Below are 22008 nucleotides of genomic sequence, written 5' to 3'. Positions count from 1 at the left end.
CTATTTCTAGAGAAGTATCTGGAGGATTTGCAGAAAGGAACCGTGGAGGAGAGGGAACCACCCGATATAGCAAATTTGTCATTTGGACTTTCATTACCACCATCGGAGGAAGAGCAGAAGCTTGGAGCAGTTGGAGGAACAGCTACCTAAATACAAAATGTCTCTGCAACTCCTTAGTTGGAACTGTAATGGATTGAACCTTCCTCGGAAAAGAAGACAGGTTTTTCACATTTTGAAGAAAGAACAATTAGACATAATATGTTTGCAAGAAACCCATATTGCCAGGATACACAGGAAATTATTAATAAATAAGAGACTCGGTCAAGAATTCATCTCATCAGACAAAGTAAAGAAAAGAGGTGTGGTGATCTATGCAAAGGAAAAGTTGGCTCCAAAATTGATATTTAAAGATGAACAAGGAAGATACCTGGCAATTGAAATACAAATTCAAGGAGAAAAGATATTAATTGTGGGAGTTTATGCCCCAAATGAAGGGAAGGCTGAATTCTTTAGGAAGTTGCATGAGACATTAGTTGACTTTTTAGATTATAAAATCCTAATGATGGGAGATATGAACGGAGTTGTCTCAACAAACATGGATAAAGCACAGAGACAAGTGATTTCGAAAGAAGGGAGACTACCAAGGATCTTTTTTGAAATGACTGAAACAATGGACTTGATTGACATTTGGAGAACAAAGAATCCTTTAGAGAGAGAGGGAACTTTCTTCTCAGAAGCAAAAATGACATGGACAAGAATAGACCAAATTTGGATTTCTAGCAGTCTGGCGTCAAGAACAAAAAAAGTAGAAATCTGCCCAAAAACGTGCTCCGACCACAACGCGGTCAAGATGGAGATGAAACTAACAACTACTGGTTCCTTTAGATGGAGAATGAATGACACCCTATTTAAGGACGAAGAGATCCACAAGAAGGCCCTTAAAACATTAAAAGATTACTTTGAGATCAACAGGAAAACAGATGTGGAAAAAAGAATAATTTGGGACGCAAGCAAAGCCGTGATGCGAGGTTTCCTAATTCAACAAAATTCTATTAAAAGGAAGCAACAAAATGAAAAGAAGGAAAAAATTTTAGAAAAAATAAAAGAAGGAGAGAAGAAGTTGAGGTCCAAACCAAAGTCTCATGAGATTTTGAGAGAAATAAAATTTCATCAGATGCAATATATGGAACTCATGAATCAACAAATAGAATGGAAGATAAAGCAAATGAGACAAAAAACTTTTGAATCAGCGGATAAATGTGGGAAACTTCTGTCATGGCAATTGAAAAAAAGGCAGAAAATGAATACGGTAACAAGTTTAGAAATGGATGGAAAGATTATCCACAAACCCAACGAGATCAACAATTGTTTTCAAAGTTTTTTTAAGAAATTGTATGCACAAGGGCCAACCAACGAGCAAGAAATAGAAGAATTCATCAGAAAATACGGTTTACCAAAAATCTCAGAACAAAGTAAAAGGATCTTAAACGAGGAAATAACAGAACAAGAAATAGAGGGTGCCATTCAAAATATGAAACTGGGAAAATCACCAGGACCAGATGGCCTGACGGCCAAATATTACAAAATGCTGAAAGAATGGCTGTTACAACCATTGAAGGAAGTTTGCAATGAAATTTTGAAGGGGAAAAAGGCACCTGAATCGTGGAAAGAGGCTTTCATCTCACTTATACCGAAAACAGAGACTGAGAAGAACCAAGTTAAAAACTACCGCCCTATATCTTTACTCAATGTGGATTACAAAATTTTTGCAGACATTTTGGCAAAAAGATTGAAAAGAGTGTTGGCAGAAGAGATTCATAAGGACCAAACAGGCTTTCTCCCAGGTAGACATATGTCAGACAATGTGAGGAACATTATAGACATTTTGGAGCTGCTGGACGTTGACATTAATAGGAAAGCAGTTTTGATTTTTGTGGATGCGGAGAAAGCCTTTGACAACATTTGTTGGACTTTTATGAAAAAGAATCTCCAAGGGATGGGGGTAGGTCAAGGTTTTGAAAACGGTATAGGTGCAATATATTCTCAACAAAAAGCCAAATTAATTGTAAATAACGTGGTAACAGAAGAAATACCTATAGAAAAAGGTACACGACAAGGTTGCCCAATATCCCCTTTACTTTTTATATCAGTCCTGGAGGTTTTGTTAAACATGATCAGAAAGGACCAGTTGGTTAAAGGAGTTCAGGTCGGAGTTAGACATTATAAATTAAGAGCATTTGCAGATGATTTAGTATTGACCTTGCAACAGCCAGACACTAGTACTAAAAGAGTTTTAGAACTAATTGAAATATTTGGTCGAGTAGCAGGTTTTAAATTGAACAGACAAAAAACGAAAGTATTGGAAAAAAATTTAACAATGGAAGAAAGAGAGAGTTTTCAGAATGAAACAGGCTTGGAAATAACAAAAAGGGTAAAATACCTAGGGGTAAACTTAACATCTAAGAATGTGAATTTATTTAAGGATAATTATGAAAAATGTTGGTCAGAAGTTAAAAAGGATCTGGAAATATGGTCAAGGTTGAAACTTTCCTTGTTAGGCCGAATCGCTACTATTAAGATGAATGTATTGCCTAGAATGCTGTTTTTATTCCAGACGCTGCAGATTGTGGACAAGATGGATTGTTTCAAGAAGTGGCAGAAAGATATATCAAAATTTGTCTGGCAGGGCAAAAAGCCCAGAATTAAATTTAAGATTTTAACTGATGCAAAGGATAGAGGGGGGTTTGCCCTGCCGGACTTAAGACTCTACTATGAATCAGCAGCTTTTTGCTGGTTGAAACACTGGCTACTTCTTGAGAATACTGACATTTTGGATCTGGAAGGGTATGACAATAGTTTTGGTTGGCATGCATATTTATGGTACGACAAGGTAAAGGTGTATAAAAGTTTTAAAAACCATATTGTAAGGAAAGCATTGTATAACGTTTGGATTAGATACAAAGATTTGTTGGAAAGCAAAACCCCTAGGTGGGTGTCACCAATGGAAGCTAGGGAAGTAAAAAAGCTTAATATGGATTCTAAATGGCCAAAATATCATGAGATTATAGAATATGATGGTGAAAGGGTGAAACTTCAGAGTTATGAGAAATTAAAACCTAAGGTTCGAGACTGGTTGCATTATCATCAGATAAATGAGACGTTTAAACAGGACAGGAAAATAGGATTTCAGAAAGAGAAGTCAAAATTAGAAACAGAATTGTTGGAACCCAATACTAAGAATTTATCAAGAATGTATAACTTGCTGTTAAAATGGAATACACAGGATGAAACGGTGAAATCAGCTATGATTAAATGGGCACAAGACATAGGTCATGATATTATGTTTGCTGACTGGGAACAGTTATGGACCACCGGTATTAAATTTACTGCATGTAATGCTTTAAAAGAAAATATTATGAAAATGATCTACCGGTGGTACATGACCCCAGTCAAGCTTGCAAAAATTTATCATTTGCCTAATAATAAGTGTTGGAAATGTAATGAGACTGAAGGCACTTTCTACCACCTTTGGTGGACCTGCCCAAAGGTTAAAGCTTTCTGGGAAATGATCTATAATGAAATTAAGAAGGTCCTTAAGTGGACTTTTCCTAAGAAACCAGAGGCTTTCCTCTTGGGTATGGTGGGCCAAGTGGTGTTAAGAAAGGATAGGACATTCTTTATGTACGCCACTACAGCAGCAAGAATTTTACTGGCAAAGTATTGGAAGACGCAAGAACTACCTACTCTGGAAGAATGGCAAACAAAGGTGATTGACTTTATGGGACTGGCTGAGATGACGGGCAGAATCCGGGACCAGGGGAAAGAGACAGTGGAAGAGGACTGGAAGAATTTCAAGATATATCTTAAAAATAATTGTAAAATCGAGGAATGTTAAGATGTCAGGGGGTAAGAAGTAAAGAATTGCAGCAGTAAACAAAAAAATTTAAGAAATATTTATGAAAAAGAACTAAGACAATGGACTTAAGGGTTGCTAAAGAATTTTAAACAAGGATGCAGGGATAGGGAGGTATGGGGAAGTCAAAGAAAAAAAGGCTATGAACCGATGATTATGAAGTTATACTGTGTTACATTGTTCCTTATTTTATGTGTGGAAAATTAATAAAAATCATTATAAAAAAAAAAAAATCAAACAGAAATCGAACATTGCTCTGACTCTCCCTGACATTTGCTCCAATTCAGTGGTAAAACACGGGGTTTCCAAGGGAAAGTGCTGGGGCAAAACAACAAACAAACAATTCTGTTCAGACATTGAGCTTTAAAGCCTGGACCTGTGCCTAGAAAGCACAGCATAAAAGGAAGTCTGGATGAGGCCTTAGTTGCTAGCTCCCAGTTACTTATTTGCACAAAGGTTTGGAACAGAGATTTATTGCGAATTTTGAAGGGGACACTCCTTCAATCATGCAGTTATACTATATGGACTAGATATTTATAACTTATTTTGAGGTGCAGAGGTATATTAACTGTAGTTCCTGATCAGGCTTACTGACTCAGATCTGTTTCAAACTTTTGTGCAAATAAGGAGCTAGGAACTTTATCAGGGGTAAAGAAATACCGTATTTTTTGCACCACAACACTCACTTTTTTCCTCCTAAAAAAGTAAGGGGAAATGTCTGTGCGTGTTATGGAGCTTAAAGGCACCACAGAGGAGCAATTAGGATCACAGGAAGTACTTTCTTTAAATTAATTAATCTCTGCAGTATTATCTTGTTTTAGCTTCAAAGAGATCGGAGTCCTCTTTGTACCTGAGTACAAGAGTACCTGAACTGCAGGAAGGCGTGGTTCAGAGGGCTGTTTATTGCGCATTTATTCTGATTTGTTTGCAGGAAAGTGTTATCCCACACTTTCAAGGGCATTACCCCATCATTTTCCTTCCCACAAAAACTCATTTTTTAAAAATCTCTACACCACTTAGAGATTTTCGAAATATTACATGGTGAGTAAGTGCTTTTTTAAAAAAGCAATTTTGTTGCTCAAGCGTGCCAAATCCACTACCTGCACAACCTAAATTTGCAGGTGTGCGAATGATTCCACTTGGAAGCAGCCTAGACCTCAGCCAGACTTTCTTCCCATTTAGCTTATCTGTTCCCAGCCTCCAAGCTCTGTGTTTGTGGAGTTCTTTTCAGACCGATGTTCTCACTAGCAGCAGCAGCAGTGCAAGAGTAACCCCTGTTCCATCCCTTTACAGATGGGCTGGTTTCATACAGTGCTCCTGCAGGGCAGCAGCTGGCTCTACCTGGTGGCACCGTGATTTACCTGAACGATTCAATCTACGACGGGTACAGGTGGGTTCCTGAGTATCATGCAACTGGGAAAGGTGCATGGTGGGTGGAAGGAAGAGAGGGAAGCCTTCAGCCAAGTTAATATTTCAGAGTAAAGGGAACAGTCAATCTCATTGAGTTAAGAAACATAACAATAGTTTCACATTTAAAGATAAATTGTGAAGAGTAACCAGTGCCTTTTTTCTAGAAAAATAGGTGCTGGTACTCACCATAAAGTTGTTACAATAAGTGTCACATTTTTTAACAAACAAAAAAAGAGGTTCCGGTACTGTGTTCCCTTGAGTACCCCATGAAAAAAAAGGACAGTGTAACTCTTTTTTTAATATAATTTTTGGTTCTCCATCCAGTTTCTTCCTTGTGGTGTACTATATAATTTAAAGTGCATGTGTGCATCCAGTGCAACAACCTGCCCCCAAGTTTTGTATCCAACCTAAACCAGTGGCACAAACTAAGTCAAAAGTGATTATTTTTCAAGAATCTGCTCTATTTTCCTGCTATTTGGGGAATTTGAACATAAGAACATGAGAACAACTCTGCTGCATCAGACCAGTGGCCCATTTAGTCCACCATCCCTTTCTCACAGTGCTCAACCCTTCAAATAGCCCTCAGAAGGTTGTCAGATCTCTTTCTGTACCTTTATACTTTCTCATGGTCACATGACAACCCAGTCAGATGGGCAGGGTATATAGGTAGGTAGGTAGGTAGGTAGGTATAAACAAACAAACAAACAAAATTATAATTATCCTCAACCTCCAAGTTCAACCAGAGACAGAATTCATGCTCATTTTTCATGTGATAAATTCCTTGTGCGATGTCTACCCATCACATTTTTGTGGAGCAAGTGACCTTTCTGCAAAATTAATTGTTTCACTAGCTTTTACTATGGTATTTGAACAGGTAAACAGCAAAGCCTTCATGGCATGCAGGCCACTTTGTCTCACGTGACTTGCCTGAATGAGTTTGGGATTCCCATGTGGACAAATTCACAAGTGACTGCATTAAAGTCCACAAGCATTTTCTAGAACTGAAGGAACTGTTCCAGTAACTTCGTTTTCTTTTTCCTGTATGGGGGACTATTCCACAAAGCAAGTTATCACATGGAAATGATCCAGCAAAGACACCATAGCTCAGGGGTAGCCAACATGGTGCCCCTCAGATGGCCAGCATGACCAGGGATGATGGAAGTTGTAGTAGTCCATGACAGCTGGAGAGCACCACGTTGGCTACCCATACTGTAACTAGATTTCTAGAGAACTACAAGATTCCTTCCTTGTGTAACCTGGGACTTTTGGAACTTCCCGGAAGCCCCCTGTGCCTCACAAAAAACTCTCATGATGATTTGGGGATCATCAGGGCATGTACAAACATGCTTTACATTGCATCACGTGAGAGGAATTTACTGTATCAAAAACTAACGTGAGAATTTGCCTATCCCCGGGGCTAAATTGGACTTTCAACTGAGTTTCCAGCTGCCAGTTCCAAAATTTATCCATCCATTAAATGGTACAGGAGGCCACCATCTGTCTCCTTTGCCCTCCTGTTTGAGCCAGGACCATCTTGCTGATATTTAGAAGGAAAAGGTTGGGATTAACTGTGTTCTACCCCCCTCCCCTCTTTTAACCTGCCACTCACTAGCATGACGGAAGGACTAGGCCAGCTGACAGACGGGGTTTCAGGCCTGGACGATTTTAGCCAAACCCACGAATACCATGTATGGCCTGGTTATGACTATGTTGGCTGGCGCAATGAGAGCACCACCAACGGCTATGTGGAAATTGTCTTCGAATTTGACCGGATCAGAAACTTCACCACCATGAAGGTTAGTTGCTAAATTCAATGCGGGCTCCCATGTTTTCTTTAGACTGGCAGCAGAGCGCAATTTATAGAAGGTGTGTAGGGATCCTTTTCCTGCTGTCCAACCCCACATTTCAAACCTCAGGTCTGAAGGCTCCAGCTGGTGCAAAAAGGTTCAGCTTGACTGTTGACTGGGGCAGACCAGTGCAAACAGACAATTTGGATGCTCAAAAGCTTGCACTGGCTTCCTATGTGCTGCAGGACCAAGTTCAAGATTCTTATATTAATTTACAAGCCCCTTACCACTGAGGTCTTGAGGGACCCAATTTTATGGGACTCACTTCCAGCAGAGGTCAGAGATGTTGAGCTTCCAACACCTTCCAAAACTGTTTTTCCAGCTGAAGTCTGATTTTATAGTTTTAACCTATTTTTATCTTTTCTGTATTGTATTTCTGAGACTGATAGTTAAGTGATATATAAATGGTTTAAATAAATAAATAAACTTTTGGCCTACACACTTGAGTTACTATTATGATAAACAATTGCACATGGGCCTTTGTACTAAATATGTGTGCCAAAGTCCAAATCCCCTACCTTAAAAAAGGGGTCTGTGTATTCATTTGACCTGTGTTGATGACAGCCATTTTGAAATCTGACACATTTGGTTGGCAGGGAAGAGTGCAGACTCTGCGATACAAAGGGATCCAAAACTCAGACGCCATCTTCTGGGGCTGCAATCCTGTGCAAGTCATGTTACCCATACAAGTTCTCAGCCCCCCCCAGCACTTGTTGGGGGCATGGTGCCCCAAAACATGTGTTTTGGGGCGCTGCACAATATTTCCCCTGAAAAAAGCACTTTTTCACGGTGAGAGTGTACTGAAATAATGTGAGCTCACAGTGGCCATTTGGGCTGCTGTCCTCTCACGAGAGAAATCAGGTTGCGCTGTTTTTTTCTGGGACAGTTGATGTGCATAAGAGTGGCACTGGCAAAGGGTAAACAGGTGTTATATTTTGTGCCTTATGCAGAAAATTCAAATCTTATCTTTCCCTTCCACTAACTGATATGGGACACAATCCACTGATACCTTATTCTACTGAAATTGATGAGAGCTTGGGTCGATTAAGAGCAACAGTTTCAAGCTGCATCCCATTCAGGAGAAATCAGGAGAGAAGAGCCTGGCTTTGCCTAGCACCTCAAGGGTGCAACCTGATGGATAGAATGGGTGGAACAAGTGGCAAAACAGTCAAGAAGAAAATAGTATGTGCGCGTGCACACACTGTGATTCTGGACCTCAGTCCTGAAATTGAGACCCTAGAGACCATAAGAAGGCTAAAATTCTGAAATTTTGTCATACACTAAGATCTGGCAACCAATTAATTGCTGAAGGTGGCATCTTATAGCTTGATTACTCAAAGGGAAGCTGCACTGAGTTCAGTGAAGCTTACTCCCAAATATATGTTCATAGGAGCAAAAGCTTAATGTGGCTGCCTTGCATGCAGTTACAGTGGGAGAGTATTATTACTTATTTATTTCATAACATTTATATAACACTTGATTGCTTCTCCTGTTAATTTTCTATGTTTCTCTCTACTGTTTAATGTAGCAGGGCTTTCAAAAAATGTGGCAACCTTAGTTGGAGCATCTCATAGTCTCTGGGTGGGATCACGTCACCTCTTGCTCACCCCTCTCATGTCTCCATTACACAGGTTCACTGCAACAATATGTTTGCCAAAGGAGTGAAGATTTTCAAGGAGGTGCAGTGCCACTTTCGCTCTGATGCGAATGAGTGGGAGCCTAATGCCATCTCCTCAGTGCTGGTGCTAGATGATGTGAACCCCAGTGCCCGTTTCGTCACAGTGCCCCTTCTCCATCACATGGCTAGTGCCATCAAATGCCAGTTCTACTTTGCGGACACCTGGATGATGTTCAGTGAGATCACCTTCCAGTCAGGTATGACACAGGGATGGGTGATGGAACTGTGTGTGTTTATGTGTATCCTAGTAATTGAGAGATATTTTGGGAGGGAGCCAGGAATCCTTGTTCATTGCTAGAAGGCCTGATGTGCTACGAAAGTAGGTTTAATTTTCTCATGTGTCTGGACACAGCATAGGCTGATGAACTGTATTTGTCATAATGATATACAAGATATCTGGACCTGTACAACACAGAAGACCTGCTCTGTACATGCAGCAAAATTGGTTCAGTGAACAGGATTGTGCCCTATCCACTCCTGCCTCATAAGCTATGTAGGCATTTGCTCTAATGTCTAAAGTGTGCATAGGTGCATACACTTCATTGCACATAGATGTGACTAAGCCCAGGTCTATTTTTCCCAGGGAAGGGTGCAGTTGATGGACCAGAAAGTCAGTTAGGAGTTCCTTTTACTAACTTGTAAACAGTGGCCTTTTCTGCCAGGTTGGACTACTTTAATTCACTTTACATGGGATTGCCCTTGGAGTCCAGAAACTGCTGCTGCCAGGTTGTTATCAGGAGCTGGGCAGACACAGCTGATTGTACCGTGGGTGGCCAGCTAGTTTCTAGACTCAGTTCAAACTGTGTGGGAGCCTCCAGGTATCACTGCCTGTCCCTTGGGCATCTTCCTAGCCTACAGCCTTTATTGGCCTTGCTCTGTCCCACCTCACCTGGTGTGTTTTTGCGTGGCCAGAATGTGTCCGTCCCTGAATTGTGATAATCTCTTCCTTGCCTTTGTGTGGTAAGTTGGGTTCAAGCCATACAAAATTTGGAGGTTTCTACACCCACCCACACCCCTCTCCAGCCAAGCGAAAGTCACATCTCTGCTCTTGTTGTTGCCTTTGGCTGTGCCTGCCACTGGTATGCAACTCCCGGTATGCAACTGAGGGAATATGGCTGCTGGGCTGAAAAGGGCCCCCTGTGGTTTAGACCTTTAAAAAGCCCTAAGCAGCCTGGGACCTCAGGGTATCTACCTTCTTCCCATAGGAGCCTGGTCACAGAGTGAACTCCTAGAGGCTGAGGTCCCTTCAGACCCCCCCCCATTTGAGGGGACTGCCCCCCAAGTTGATGGGCTTTGCCATTCAAATGGTGTGCAGGTGCCGCATATTGTGATCAATTATGTGGGGCAGGGCTTACTTTCCCCCTCCCCCATATTTTATTCAAGTTGGCACCCCTGAGCCTGGTCTAAACTTTGCTTAGTCTCTGAGGCCTATCCTCTAGTCCCTCTCACACTTTCCCTCCCATGTCTTTTTGCCCTGTTTTCAATTTGGTCCAGGGCTGGGTGTTCCCACTTGTGATTCTTGCCTCAGATTTTATCCCTGGAATCCCATGTTTTCCTGTTCTTTAGCCCTATAATCAATAGTCTGCTTCTTGTGTTCTCCCCAACTTCAACTCTGCCCACCTACGGCAGTCAGATAATCAGAAAACCAGATAATCAGGGAACCAGATGCTCAGAAAGCTGGATAATCAGACAGTCATTTGACATACAAAAGAAGTGGGGACCCTTCCAATAAATATCATTTTATCACAAGTTTTACATGAGCAGTAAACAGGGGAAAGTAAAATAAATAAATAAAACATGCTGAGAAAACTGGAAGTGCTTCTCAAATCTGAAGAGACAACGGGAAAAATTACCCTGCAGGGCTAGGTGGGGAAAGAAGGAGGGGGGGGGAGGAGCAGACTCTCCCCAACACATGAAGCACATGAAATCCGATTCAGGAGCTATATTAGGACTGGTTCAGAAGAGGGACAGATTTTTATTCAGGTTTTCTGCAGACTGGCATTTGCTCCAGTTCAACAGTAACCAGTGGGTTTTCCTGGGGAAAGTGGTGGGACAAAAACCCTATTGGACCCGTGATACTAGATCAGTAGGAATCACAGGTCAAACAAAAGTCTGGATGGGCCACTGACAGGAGTTTAGCTGGTTGGCCAAGGGAAACCGCCTTTTCCATAACCAAACCTAATGTTTTAATCACTGTTTGTGTGACTAGAGGAGCAAAGAGGCTGTGTACACGGCCATCAGGGGCTTTCACATCTTTCTTCATTAAGCCAAGATATGATCATTGAAACCAGCTCAGTGTCTTGAGAAGCACCTATAATCTGATTTTCCACATTTAAAAATGAACGTTTCAAACAGCCACTGTGTCTGCTGGTGCTGTTGTTTAAGTCTGGATTCCCCCCCTTTTCTTTATTAGATGCAGCCATGTACAATAATTCTGGAGCCCTTCCTGATTCTTCAGTGACTCCTACTACTTATGGTATGTGAGAAGATAGTCTAGAATGTGGACCATAAAGTGATCTACCTGGAATATTGTGGTTGAGCTAGCTGTGGAACAATGCTAACTTGGCCCCAGGGAGATGCCGAGTAGCAGGTTTGCACTGTGGTGGAGGGGTGGGGGTGAGGCCCTTACTTTCATTTTGCTACTCCTGCAGAGAGAAGAGGAAAGGACAGAGCCCTGAGGTGCTCCACAAGTGAGAGCCCAGGGGTCTGAACACTCATCTCCCAACACCACTTTCTGGACATGGCCTAGGGGGAAGAACAGAACCATTGTATAGTAGTGCCCCCAGCTCCCAACTTCTTCCCAGCCCAGAGGATACCATGGTCAATGGTATCAAAAGCTGCTGCAAGATCCAGCAGAACCAGGAAACAGCTTTCACCTCTGTCCCTAGTCTGCCAGAGCTAGGGACCACGAGACCAAGGCAACTGCTCAGGCTCATGAAGGGGCCTGAATTCCGACTGGAAGGGAACCAAATGACCTGCATCCTCCAGATATGCCTGGAATTGTTCAGCGACCACCTGCTCAATCACCTTGTCCAAGAATGGAAGATTGGATAGATCCAAGGCCAGTGGCAGCCTTCCCTGAAATACCTTATTTCAGGCCTTTTTCCTTTCTACCAGAAGGGGCAGTCATAGCTTTCCAACCTCTTGACTGCAGCTGGACCGCCCATCATAATGAAGACCAGTGGCATTCTTCAGCAGAGGGGAACCTATGTGCCCTCTTGAGCCCACTCCCTCAATACTGGAATGGGCTAGGACTGCACTCTTAGTTATTCAGGCTGCTGTTCTCAGTGTGAATAGAGGCAGTATTTGAAAAGACACAGAGAATAATTCTGACGGAGTGGGGAGGTATGAAACCTAGGGCAAAAGATGGCAGCTTGCAATATGCCATATGAAAGTCTTTTTAATTTTCATGAATTCACCTAAAGCTCACATTTTATGGTTGTATTCTGACAGATCCAACCCTCAAAGTGGATGACAGTAATACTCGCATCTTGATTGGCTGCCTAGTGGCCATCATTTTCATCCTGGTGGCCATCATTGTAATCATACTCTGGAGACAGTTTTGGCAGAAGATGTTGGAAAAGGTAAGCCTGCAGACAGATACAGTGCATGTCTGCATTAGAAACTTACCTGCCAAAGTGAGTAAGTTACTTCCTCAGGATTAAGCCTGGCACATGCAAGTAAGCACAGAAATGTGTAAGAGATGTGAGTTTAGTATCAAGATTTGAAGCAACCTATTCAAGATCCTTTCATAACTGAATATCTGTCTGTTGAGGAAACCTACTTGTTCCCTTAAGCTGTTTCCTACTCACAGGGGGTAAAATCCCCATCTCTTTCTCCCTCCCTCGTTCTACGCTTCTTAAGTTAATAGCATGTAAGTCTGGCCCAAGGAAAAGCTCTGTACGTCTTAAAACCTTGCATGCGCTTGCACCAATGAATATGATTGAACAGGGGTGTTAATATCAGTTCATAAAGCCAGTCTCACCCTGTTCTGCCTGTTGTACAGTAAAGATGAAACCTTGACTTGCTTCCAGGCCTCTCGCCGGATGCTGGATGACGAAATGACTGTCAGCCTCTCTCTGCCCAGTGAGTCCAGCATGTTCAACCATAACCGCTCCACATCATCCAGTGAGCGAGAATCAAACTCCACTTACGACCGCATATTCCCACTGGCTGCAGACTACCAGGAGCCTTCTCGACTCATCCGCAAGTTACCCGAATTCACCCCAGCGGAGCAAGAGGCAGGTCAGAGCAACCGGGCACTCTCTTGATCTTGTTCCCATATTTGCTCTATCGCCCTGGACTATAAACCCCTGTCCCAGCTTCAACATTTCTTAATTTTTTTCAAAGCTAAGGGGGGAATGAGATTGAATTATTTACTTAGGTACTTTTATACGTACTGCCTTTCAGTCCCCAAAAAGCCATCCTAAGGTAGTTTTGTTATGGTTCTAAAAGCACAAATTTATTTTAAAACATAAAATAGCAGCCATCTCATAGAATATATAGATAAAAGAGTTATTAAATTATAAATCAACAGCCTTATTTAAAATGAATTGTATGAATTATCTGAATTTTGCAATGTAGGTCTTCTGCCACGTAATACATACAAAAACACATGTACGGTGGTAAACTGTGTCTAAAAACACATATTTCATATATATATATATATATATATATATATATATATATATACACACCACGTTATATCATTATATCACATCACATTTTATATATATATATATAACTATATATATATATATATATAAAACTATATAACACCATATTATATCAGCCCTACCCTGCAAAAGTGTGTAAATTATGCAGAATTGTGTACAAAAGTTTATTAGGAGAAATTCACACACGGGTGAATTTTCATGAGCACTTAAAAAGCAACAACTGATGTGCAAATGTGGAGAACTGAACTTAAGACTGGCAAAATGAGAAACTGAGAAAAACTGAGATCTGCCCATCCTTAATTTGGCATCCAAAGATAACTTAATGGCAGCAGGTGGTCTTCCTGTTGGCAAACTCCAAGTACACAATAGGGCCAGGTCTTGGGTCAGCCCTGCCAACAACTTGCAGCAGGGGCCAGTCCCCTCAATATTTCTCACCCTTCTTCCCGCCTGCCTTCCCGCCTTCCTCTCTCACTCCCTTGGTTGCCGCTTCCGGCGTGAGGTCACGCCGGCCTGTGTAGCGTCTCCCTAGAGGAAGGCTGCCCTGCACAGCGTTGCGAGGTGCATGTGCGCGCCAGTGCCCTTCAGTTTTGGGGGCAACCTGGAGCCTGTCGTGCCTGCACAAATCTCCTTACTGTCTGAATAATAGAAACAGAAGAACTTATATAAAATAAAGAATAAAGTTCTTAGTATCCATAAGTTGCAGCATTCAACATTTTTATATACAGTATGTATAAATATTTTTATTTATGTAAAGAGCAAGCAACAGAATACAAACAGAAGAAAAAGAAAGAAAAAAAACTTCCCCAACATAGGAGCGATGGCGTAATAAACATATCCAGAAAGACACTGCATAAATTACTGGTATCTTGCTATAATAATAAAAAAGTTTAATGTTGTCCAAAGTTCATTTTATTGATTCAGCACTTTATATACCACCCTTCAACTGAAGATCTGAGGGTGGTTTACAGCACAAAAATACAAAGTGAAAACGCGAAATACTTAACAGCCACAAAAACCAATAACCCCCTCCCACAAAGTCATTTAAAAGACCATTAAATTGTTTAGTCAGTCAAAGGTCTGGTTATAGAGGAATCTTTTTTCCTGGCACCTAAAGATATGTAGTGAAGGCGCCAGGTGAGTCTCTCTGGAGAGAGCCATTCACAAATGGGGAAGCACCACAGAAAAGGCCCCATTTTTGTGCTGCCACCTTCTGGACTTCTCATGGAGCGTGGCACATGAAGAAGGGCCTCGGGTGATGATAGCAGGGTTCGGGTCATATGCACAGAGGTGGCCCTTGAGGATTGCAGCCAAAGACCCCAAAGTATATTTGGCTGAGACCCTCTCCTCTATTTTCTTCCCTTCCCAGGTTGCAGTGCGTCTGCCAAGCCAGCCCAGCCCGGTGCAGCTGAAGGGGTTCCTCATTATGCAGAGGCAGACATTGTGAACCTGCAGGGGGTGACAGGCAGCAACACCTACTCCGTCCCTGCAATCACCATGGACTTGCTGTCTGGCAAAGATGTGGCTGTGGCCGAGTTTCCTCGAAAGCTGCTGACTTTCAAGGAGAAGCTGGGAGAAGGCCAGTTTGGAGAGGTGAGTTCACGGCTTGCTCCTTACAATATGTGTAAGGAGACGGATGATAAAAGCATGGCGTGGTCTGGTCATGGAGGTAAGAGAAAGACTCAGCTGGACTGAGCACTAAGGCAAGAAGGCCATGAGCAGAAAAGAAAAAGGAGTTGGATAAACTATGGGCTGGGACAGGAATGCCAAGATGTTCTGATCAGGGGTGCCAGCTATAGGGGACAGAAGGTGTTTCAACCCCCTCAATATTTTGAAACAGGGGGCTGAGCCCCCCCAGTATTGAGGGGAGGGGGCTGCCACCCCCCACTGCTCCTGGGTGAGCACCGGTGTGCTGCTTGGGGGTGGCGCTTTCCACCCTCTGTGCCCCCCCGATGGGTGAGTGTCTGCCCACCATGCACGGCAATTGCCAGAGTGCCTTCCACACAACAGGTGCCCCCCCCAATGTTGGGCCCAACTTGCTGTGCCTGGTAAGGATCTTAATTCATTGGGCAGGTGATATCATCCTACTGAACATTGAATCGGCTAATAATGGATGTCTAATAATAACAGCAATTTTTGTTTTGTCCATGCAATGTGGCTCTGAAACTTTCTGTGTTGCTCATCAGTAAAGGAGAAGTCACTCCATGTCTTGGCTCTGGGACTGCGGGTGCCCCGGGCCACGCACACCCCATGCGCACGTGTGTCTGGCGTTAGTACACCCACTAACATCATAACTACATAAACATGTGGTTTATGTACTTATATATGTGTGTTTACCTTGTGCACTTATGAATATTCATTTTATTTATGATACCTTAGAATTCTTATAACACTTAGAATATGTAAACAGAGAAGAGATTGTTGCTTCAACCCAAGCCAATCCTGCTTCTCAGCCGGATGAACTGGTCTCTGCATTGGGCAATATTAATACAGGGACAGATTTGTCCAGTTTTCTAAGCTATTGATTGTTTACTGCTTAGACTTCATTGCACAGCTCAATGATTAAGGGAAGAAATGCTGAATTTACCAGAACAGCGTCCGGTTCCTGATTTACGAGTTGATGTTACTTCTATCAAATACACAAGTGATTGTAAAGAAAAAGACTATGCCTATATTTGTCTGCTTGTCTATACTCCTGATTGTGGAGCACTTGTCCTTGGTGATATATTTTTCTGTGACTTTCCATTCTGCTACTATGTCAATGTCTGTTGAAGTACCACTGTACTTTGGCAACGCTCTCCTTGTCTGTCACTGCTGACGTTCTGGAAATGAATGGAGGGTGTTAATTTGGAGGAGAATTATGCATAATAGTAGAAACTGATAACTGCTTCACTGCATACGCTGATCTGTCAGGTGTCCACTATGATCAACTGCCCAATAAAATAAAATACAAAATCACAGGCTCATGTAACCCATCTTATTTTTGTGATTGTGAAGTTTTTAAACTGCTTTTAATATTGTATTTTACTTATTGTAGCCTGCCATGGAAGCTGTCATTAATAATAATAATAATAATAATAATAATAATAATAATATTTACAGCTTTTATTTTAATAGCCACAGCTTCCAGCAAAGAATTCCCAGGATTCTCTGAGGGAAGACATGCACTTTATATTTATCTTATGGATCTGAACATAAATACCAGTGCAAATTAAACTCTTCTTTTCACCACAGCAGTGACAATGCATAGACACGCTGACAGTATCACCACCAATGATGGCTTTCAATTTTTACTGAAAGTTCAGGTTTTATTTATTTACTGATTTTTTAAAAAATGTACCCTGCCTATCAAGGAAAAGTTTATTACCAGGGTGTATAATAATAAACCATTTTAAACTACAATGCATAGGAATAACAATATAGAAGCAATTAGATAAAACAAAAGTGAGTACAGTATCACTCTTTAAAAGACCTGAACAAATGAAGTTACTCTAGGTTTTTTTCTGTCATTGTTCATATGGCAAGGCATTGTTTATTATAGTGTGCAGGCTCATCTCACTATCCTTTCTGATAAACAATTGGTTTTGCATTTTTGTTGTGTCTCCAAACCTATTTGAGCAGAGGTGACCGTGGGACAGAAGCAATATGTGTGTTCATTGAGTTCCAAAATGCCACTATCATATCACTTTCAGCTCTCTTAAAAGATAAGTGGTGTGACAGAACCACTGCTGCCCTTTGTGTTCAAACATTTATTTTGCTCCAGTGTTATCTCAGGTCAAACAATTTTGCAGTTTTTTGAAATGCTATAAAATTATACCTCTCTCTGTCATGCCAGCTACAAAATCATAGAATTGTAGAGTTGGAAGGGGTCACAAGGGCCATCTAGTCCAGCCCCTGCAATGCAGGAATCATTTGCCCAACGTGGGGCTTGAACCCATAATCCTGAGATTAAGAGTTTCATGCTCTACCAACTGAGCTACGTAGCATGCTGGACAAGCTCTGTTGGTCCTTAACTTTGATCTTGTGCAGATATTTTTGGGTAGGGGGTGAGGGGAGAGACACAACATATGTGTTCAGAAATCTCTTTGCATTTCTGAAAATCTCTGTATATTTCTGCTGCATGTTTCTTGGAGTGCTGTTACATTGCTTGATTAACCAACTTAACTGATTAGTTGTAAAAACTGGTCCAATAAAAAGTGGTTCCCTGTCCCTATCTCCCCACTGGAAACATAGGGATATGTTAAAGTTTAATGTGTGCATTATCAATGAGATAACATGGCATGTGAACCCTTAAAGGGAAACAGCGATGACCCAGGAGCTCAGTCCTGGAGAGCCAGCTCAGGGCTCATCGGCACTTTTACCTTTTGCCCTGCACTTTCTAAGCACAGGTCTGCGGTTTAAAGCCCCGTATCTGAGCGCTTTCCCCCCTGCCTTGACACTTTTGTCAGGAAATGCGCTCTTTAATGCTGAATCAGAACAAACAGCAATTTGGGTTTTCTGCAGATTGCTGTTTGCTCCGATTCAGCGGTAAGGAGAGGGTTTTCGCAGGGAGAGCTCCAGGGTGAGAATAGAAAAGTGTGCTTAAATGTGGTGCTTTAAAGCATGGACCTATGTCTAGAAATGCAGCACAAAAGAAGGTCTGGATGAGCCCTCAGAGGTGTGGCCTGGCTCTAGGAATTCGTTATTGCTCTGTCCGACTCCCAGGCCTTGAGAATAAAGTTTGTTTTACCGTATGTTTATGGCAAGTTCCTGCGCAAGCGACAAAGGACAAAAAGTAGTCTTTAGGCCACCACTGTTTGAGGTAATTGCCACTGGCCTTCTTAGGGCTCATACACTTAGCTTTTGCCTCGTTCTTTCAAGACACAGCTCCATACTTAAAAGCTCTGTGTCTGAGCATGGGGGGGGGGTTTGCCCCCCAAACCTCACAGAAACCCGCTCTTTAAAACTCAGTGAGGGCAAATGCCAATTTAGGTTTCCTGCTGATTGCCTTTTGCTCTGATTGAGCTTTGAAGTTCACGTTTCACAGGGAAAGATCCAGAACAAAAATAATGCTCCTCAGAGATGGAGCTTTTAAGAGCAGAGGAAAAGTAAGTGTGGATAAACCCTTACATTTCACTTCCCCTGAACTCATTCTTCTGTTTCCCCCTCCATGTCTATATGTGCTTCCCAATGCAGAATTGCAATTCATTCATTTGATGAAGTTGATTGTGGTCCACCAAAAGCTCCTGCTATAATATCGATTCGGTATTTCTAAGTGGCTCACAATAATCACAATAGCATTAAAACAACAAGCATTGCACTCATTGTACTATCAGATACAATAATATAAATATTATAAAATAAAGCAAATAACAAATTTATAAAAATGATTAGTACAATTCAACAAAGTCATAGTAATTCAAAATTTCAGAAAACGTAAGAAATCATTCATCAAAATGATTAATACTGTTCAATAAATATGGTATGTTAGTTTTTTAGGTACCACAAGGTTTGGGAAGCTACAACAAACCAACAAGATTACAGTTCTGGAAAACAACTCAAAGTAAAAACTTCTCTGCCTCCTCACACTAATTGGAGGCTGTCTAAACCCTGATGGGTATTACATGCCAATACTAGAGAACTATAAAGCAAAACATCAGTATTCATCTGTTAAATTCCTGATCCCCAGCAAATTTAGGCAAAACTAGTCATAGATCCATTTATGGTCATCCAGGCACCCAAATTCACAACACCAGATTGTTTTATTTCATACAAAATATGAAGAAGCTCATCTGATGGGTCACTCAGCCCTGGGGCTGATATCAGTCTGGTCATGTTGCCTCTCTAAGATCCTTGGCAGCAACTTTGTTGTGTCTGGGAAGCTTTCCATTATGGATAAGGGGACTTCAGTGGAGTGATAACACAACCAGAAGATAACAACCATCTGTCTGTACAGGAAATTCACAAGCAAACTGACTCTCAAATTGGCTGCACAGCACTTTGAACTCATTTCTACTCCAGAAGCAGAGGAGGAAGTGGGGGGGGGAGGGTTGAGTGGGGAGGGGGAGGCCATTCTCATGATCTTGCTTTTTTTTTAAGTCCAGCCCTTCTCTCTGTGAGAGCTATTTGCCAAACCATTTCTGCTTTGCTGCCTTCCTTCTAGGTCCACCTGTGTGAAGTGGAAGGAGGAATGGAGCAGTTTGTGGAGAAGGATTTTGTTCCGGACGGCAACACCAGCCAACCTGTCCTCCTGGCTGTGAAGATGCTGAGAGCTGATGCCAACAAGAATGCCAGGTGCTTGGGAGGCGGAAGACAGCTGTAGCATTCCTAAGATCAGTTACAGCAGCTCCTTTACCCACAATGAGACCAAAAATAAACAGAATAACGTAAACAGAGCCCTGCTGGACTAGAACAAAGGCCCACCTGGTCCAGCATTCTGTCCTCATGGTGCCCCACCAGATGCCTATGGGAAGCTCGGGTGCAAGCAGGTTTCCTGCCCTGCTTGAGAAAGGAATCTTGAGTAAAACGCACCAAAAGGCTCTTAACCATTTATAATTACTGTTAAAAAGCATTAAGTGAAATACAAAGTATGTTCAAAACACTTCAGATACATTTTACTGCCGTAATCCTTAAAATAATGCTGTGAGGTAGGCTGGTATTAGTATCTGCATATTATAGAGAGTGCAGGAAGTGAGGCCCAAGAGTGTGACTTGCCCAAGGCTAACGAGAAGGTTCATGCTAGACTCGAGGCATGATCTGAACCAGGGCCTTTCTGATTTTCAGCTCAAGGCTTTCAGGCACTGGGCCGCATCCGTTCCCCATGCTGGATTTAATTTCACTTTTAATATGTATACTGCCTTTCTATATTACTATACGCAAGGCAGTTTACAAGCTGAAAGACAACAAAATATACAACAAAGATGCTGATGTTTTAATGTATTTTTAATCTCTTTTTGGAAGCTGCGCAGAGTGGCTGGGGAAGCCCAACCAGATGTATAGGTATAAATTATTATTATTATTATTATTATTATTATTATTATTATTATTATTATTATTATTACACACCATATTACAATCTGATAGGATACAAAGGATTCATAATAAAAACATAGTAACTTTAAAACAAACAACTTTTACCAAATAAAGCTGTATTCAATAATCCATTAGAATATAACAGTACAAAATAAAATTAATTCTCAAACTATCAGCAAATAATAATCAGAAACTCACTCTTAACAATTATAATAAATGATTACTAAACTATAATCAAGTAAAATAACATCAAGTGACAATGCATAAAATACCACAATACATACAAAATCATGGAAACTGAGAAACTGAAAAGACACACAATTTTACAAAATTATAATAATTTTGTTTCTGAAAGGAATGACTTCCTCAAGGAGATAAAGATTATGTCCCGGTTGAAGGACCCCAACATCATCAGGCTGCTGGCCGTGTGCATCACTGACGACCCCCTCTGCATGATCACTGAGTACATGGAGAATGGCGACCTCAACCAATTCCTGTCTCGCCAGGAGCCCCAGAGCTTATCGGAGTGCTCCACCCCTTCTGTCAGGTAGCTAATGAAGGCTGTGTGAGTGCTGGGTTGTGCACTGCCTCCTCTGTGCAGGCCTCATTTAGGTGGCAGCTGCTCCACATTCTGACTCCACAAGCCGCTGAGCTTGTGTGTGTGCATGTTGTACTGTGCTGCACAAAAGGGCTCAAGGTGCAGTCCTTGGGCATTTCCCCCTGAGCCTTTCCTGGAGCAAAGGGGGTCCTCATTATCCCTCTTCTGCCCCCCAGCAAGTATTTGATTCCCACCCATTTCATCCCACCACATCCTTCAGCCTTGTCTGTTCACAGAACTATGGTTGCTCTCCAGATGCTTCCTGTATAAATAATATTACAAGCTCGTTTTTTGCTCTGGGGAGACAACAAAATCAACGGCAGAGTGGAAGGGCTTGGTAAAAGTACTTTTTCACATTTCACATTTCTGTCCAGGCTTTTGTCCATGATGGAACTCAGAGCAGCATATCTGAGTCTTCTAGTCAGTGTCCTCTCCTGGCACTGGTCAGAACCAGACCAGCTTCGCTTTGGGAAGGTTGCTGCACCCTGCAGGTTCAGAGTGTGGCATCCTGGGATGGATCCATAGGATTTGCTAGTTGGGGATGAAGACTGAGGTTGTTAAGGCAATAGCTTGAAGAAGGGGGGGGGCACCCAGCATGTTATGGGAGGACATACTGTCTGCATTAGGCAGAGTTATTCTGGAGAGCAGGAGACCTTCAGGCAGATGAGGATGATAAAGTGGGAAGCTGAGATCTATCGGAAAAAGAGCAGGAAAGGTGTAGCAGAGACATGGAAAAACTAAGCGTAGGAAGAGAGATACTGTACTATCTCGGGGATTTTGAATTATAGGGATCAGTGTAAAAGAAAAGCATCATCTAGTTTTTCTTGTTGCAAGGCAAGCTCAGCCATGTATTAAGTAGCCTTCACAACTGCATGTTG

At 41.9% G+C, this 22008-nt stretch overlaps 1 protein-coding gene across 1 annotated transcript in view; it reads left to right on the top strand.

Moving 5' to 3' along the window:
* DDR2 (discoidin domain receptor tyrosine kinase 2) overlaps nt 1–22008 on the top strand; it is a 63213-nt gene that overhangs the window by 27916 nt on the left and 13289 nt on the right. Inside the window, exons 6-14 of the mRNA XM_079981300.1 lie at nt 5207–5303; nt 6936–7119; nt 8802–9045; nt 11262–11324; nt 12302–12432; nt 12883–13093; nt 14891–15114; nt 19664–19794; nt 20888–21079. Coding sequence (XP_079837426.1) covers nt 5207–5303; nt 6936–7119; nt 8802–9045; nt 11262–11324; nt 12302–12432; nt 12883–13093; nt 14891–15114; nt 19664–19794; nt 20888–21079 — 1477 coding nt within the window. The remainder of the gene's footprint in view (nt 1–5206; nt 5304–6935; nt 7120–8801; nt 9046–11261; nt 11325–12301; nt 12433–12882; nt 13094–14890; nt 15115–19663; nt 19795–20887; nt 21080–22008) is intronic.

Source organism: Podarcis cretensis (assembly GCF_951804945.1).
Source record: "Podarcis cretensis genome assembly, chromosome: 6".
NCBI classification, from domain to species: domain Eukaryota; kingdom Metazoa; phylum Chordata; class Lepidosauria; order Squamata; family Lacertidae; genus Podarcis; species Podarcis cretensis.
This window is presented reverse-complemented; position numbering and strand designations above follow the sequence as displayed.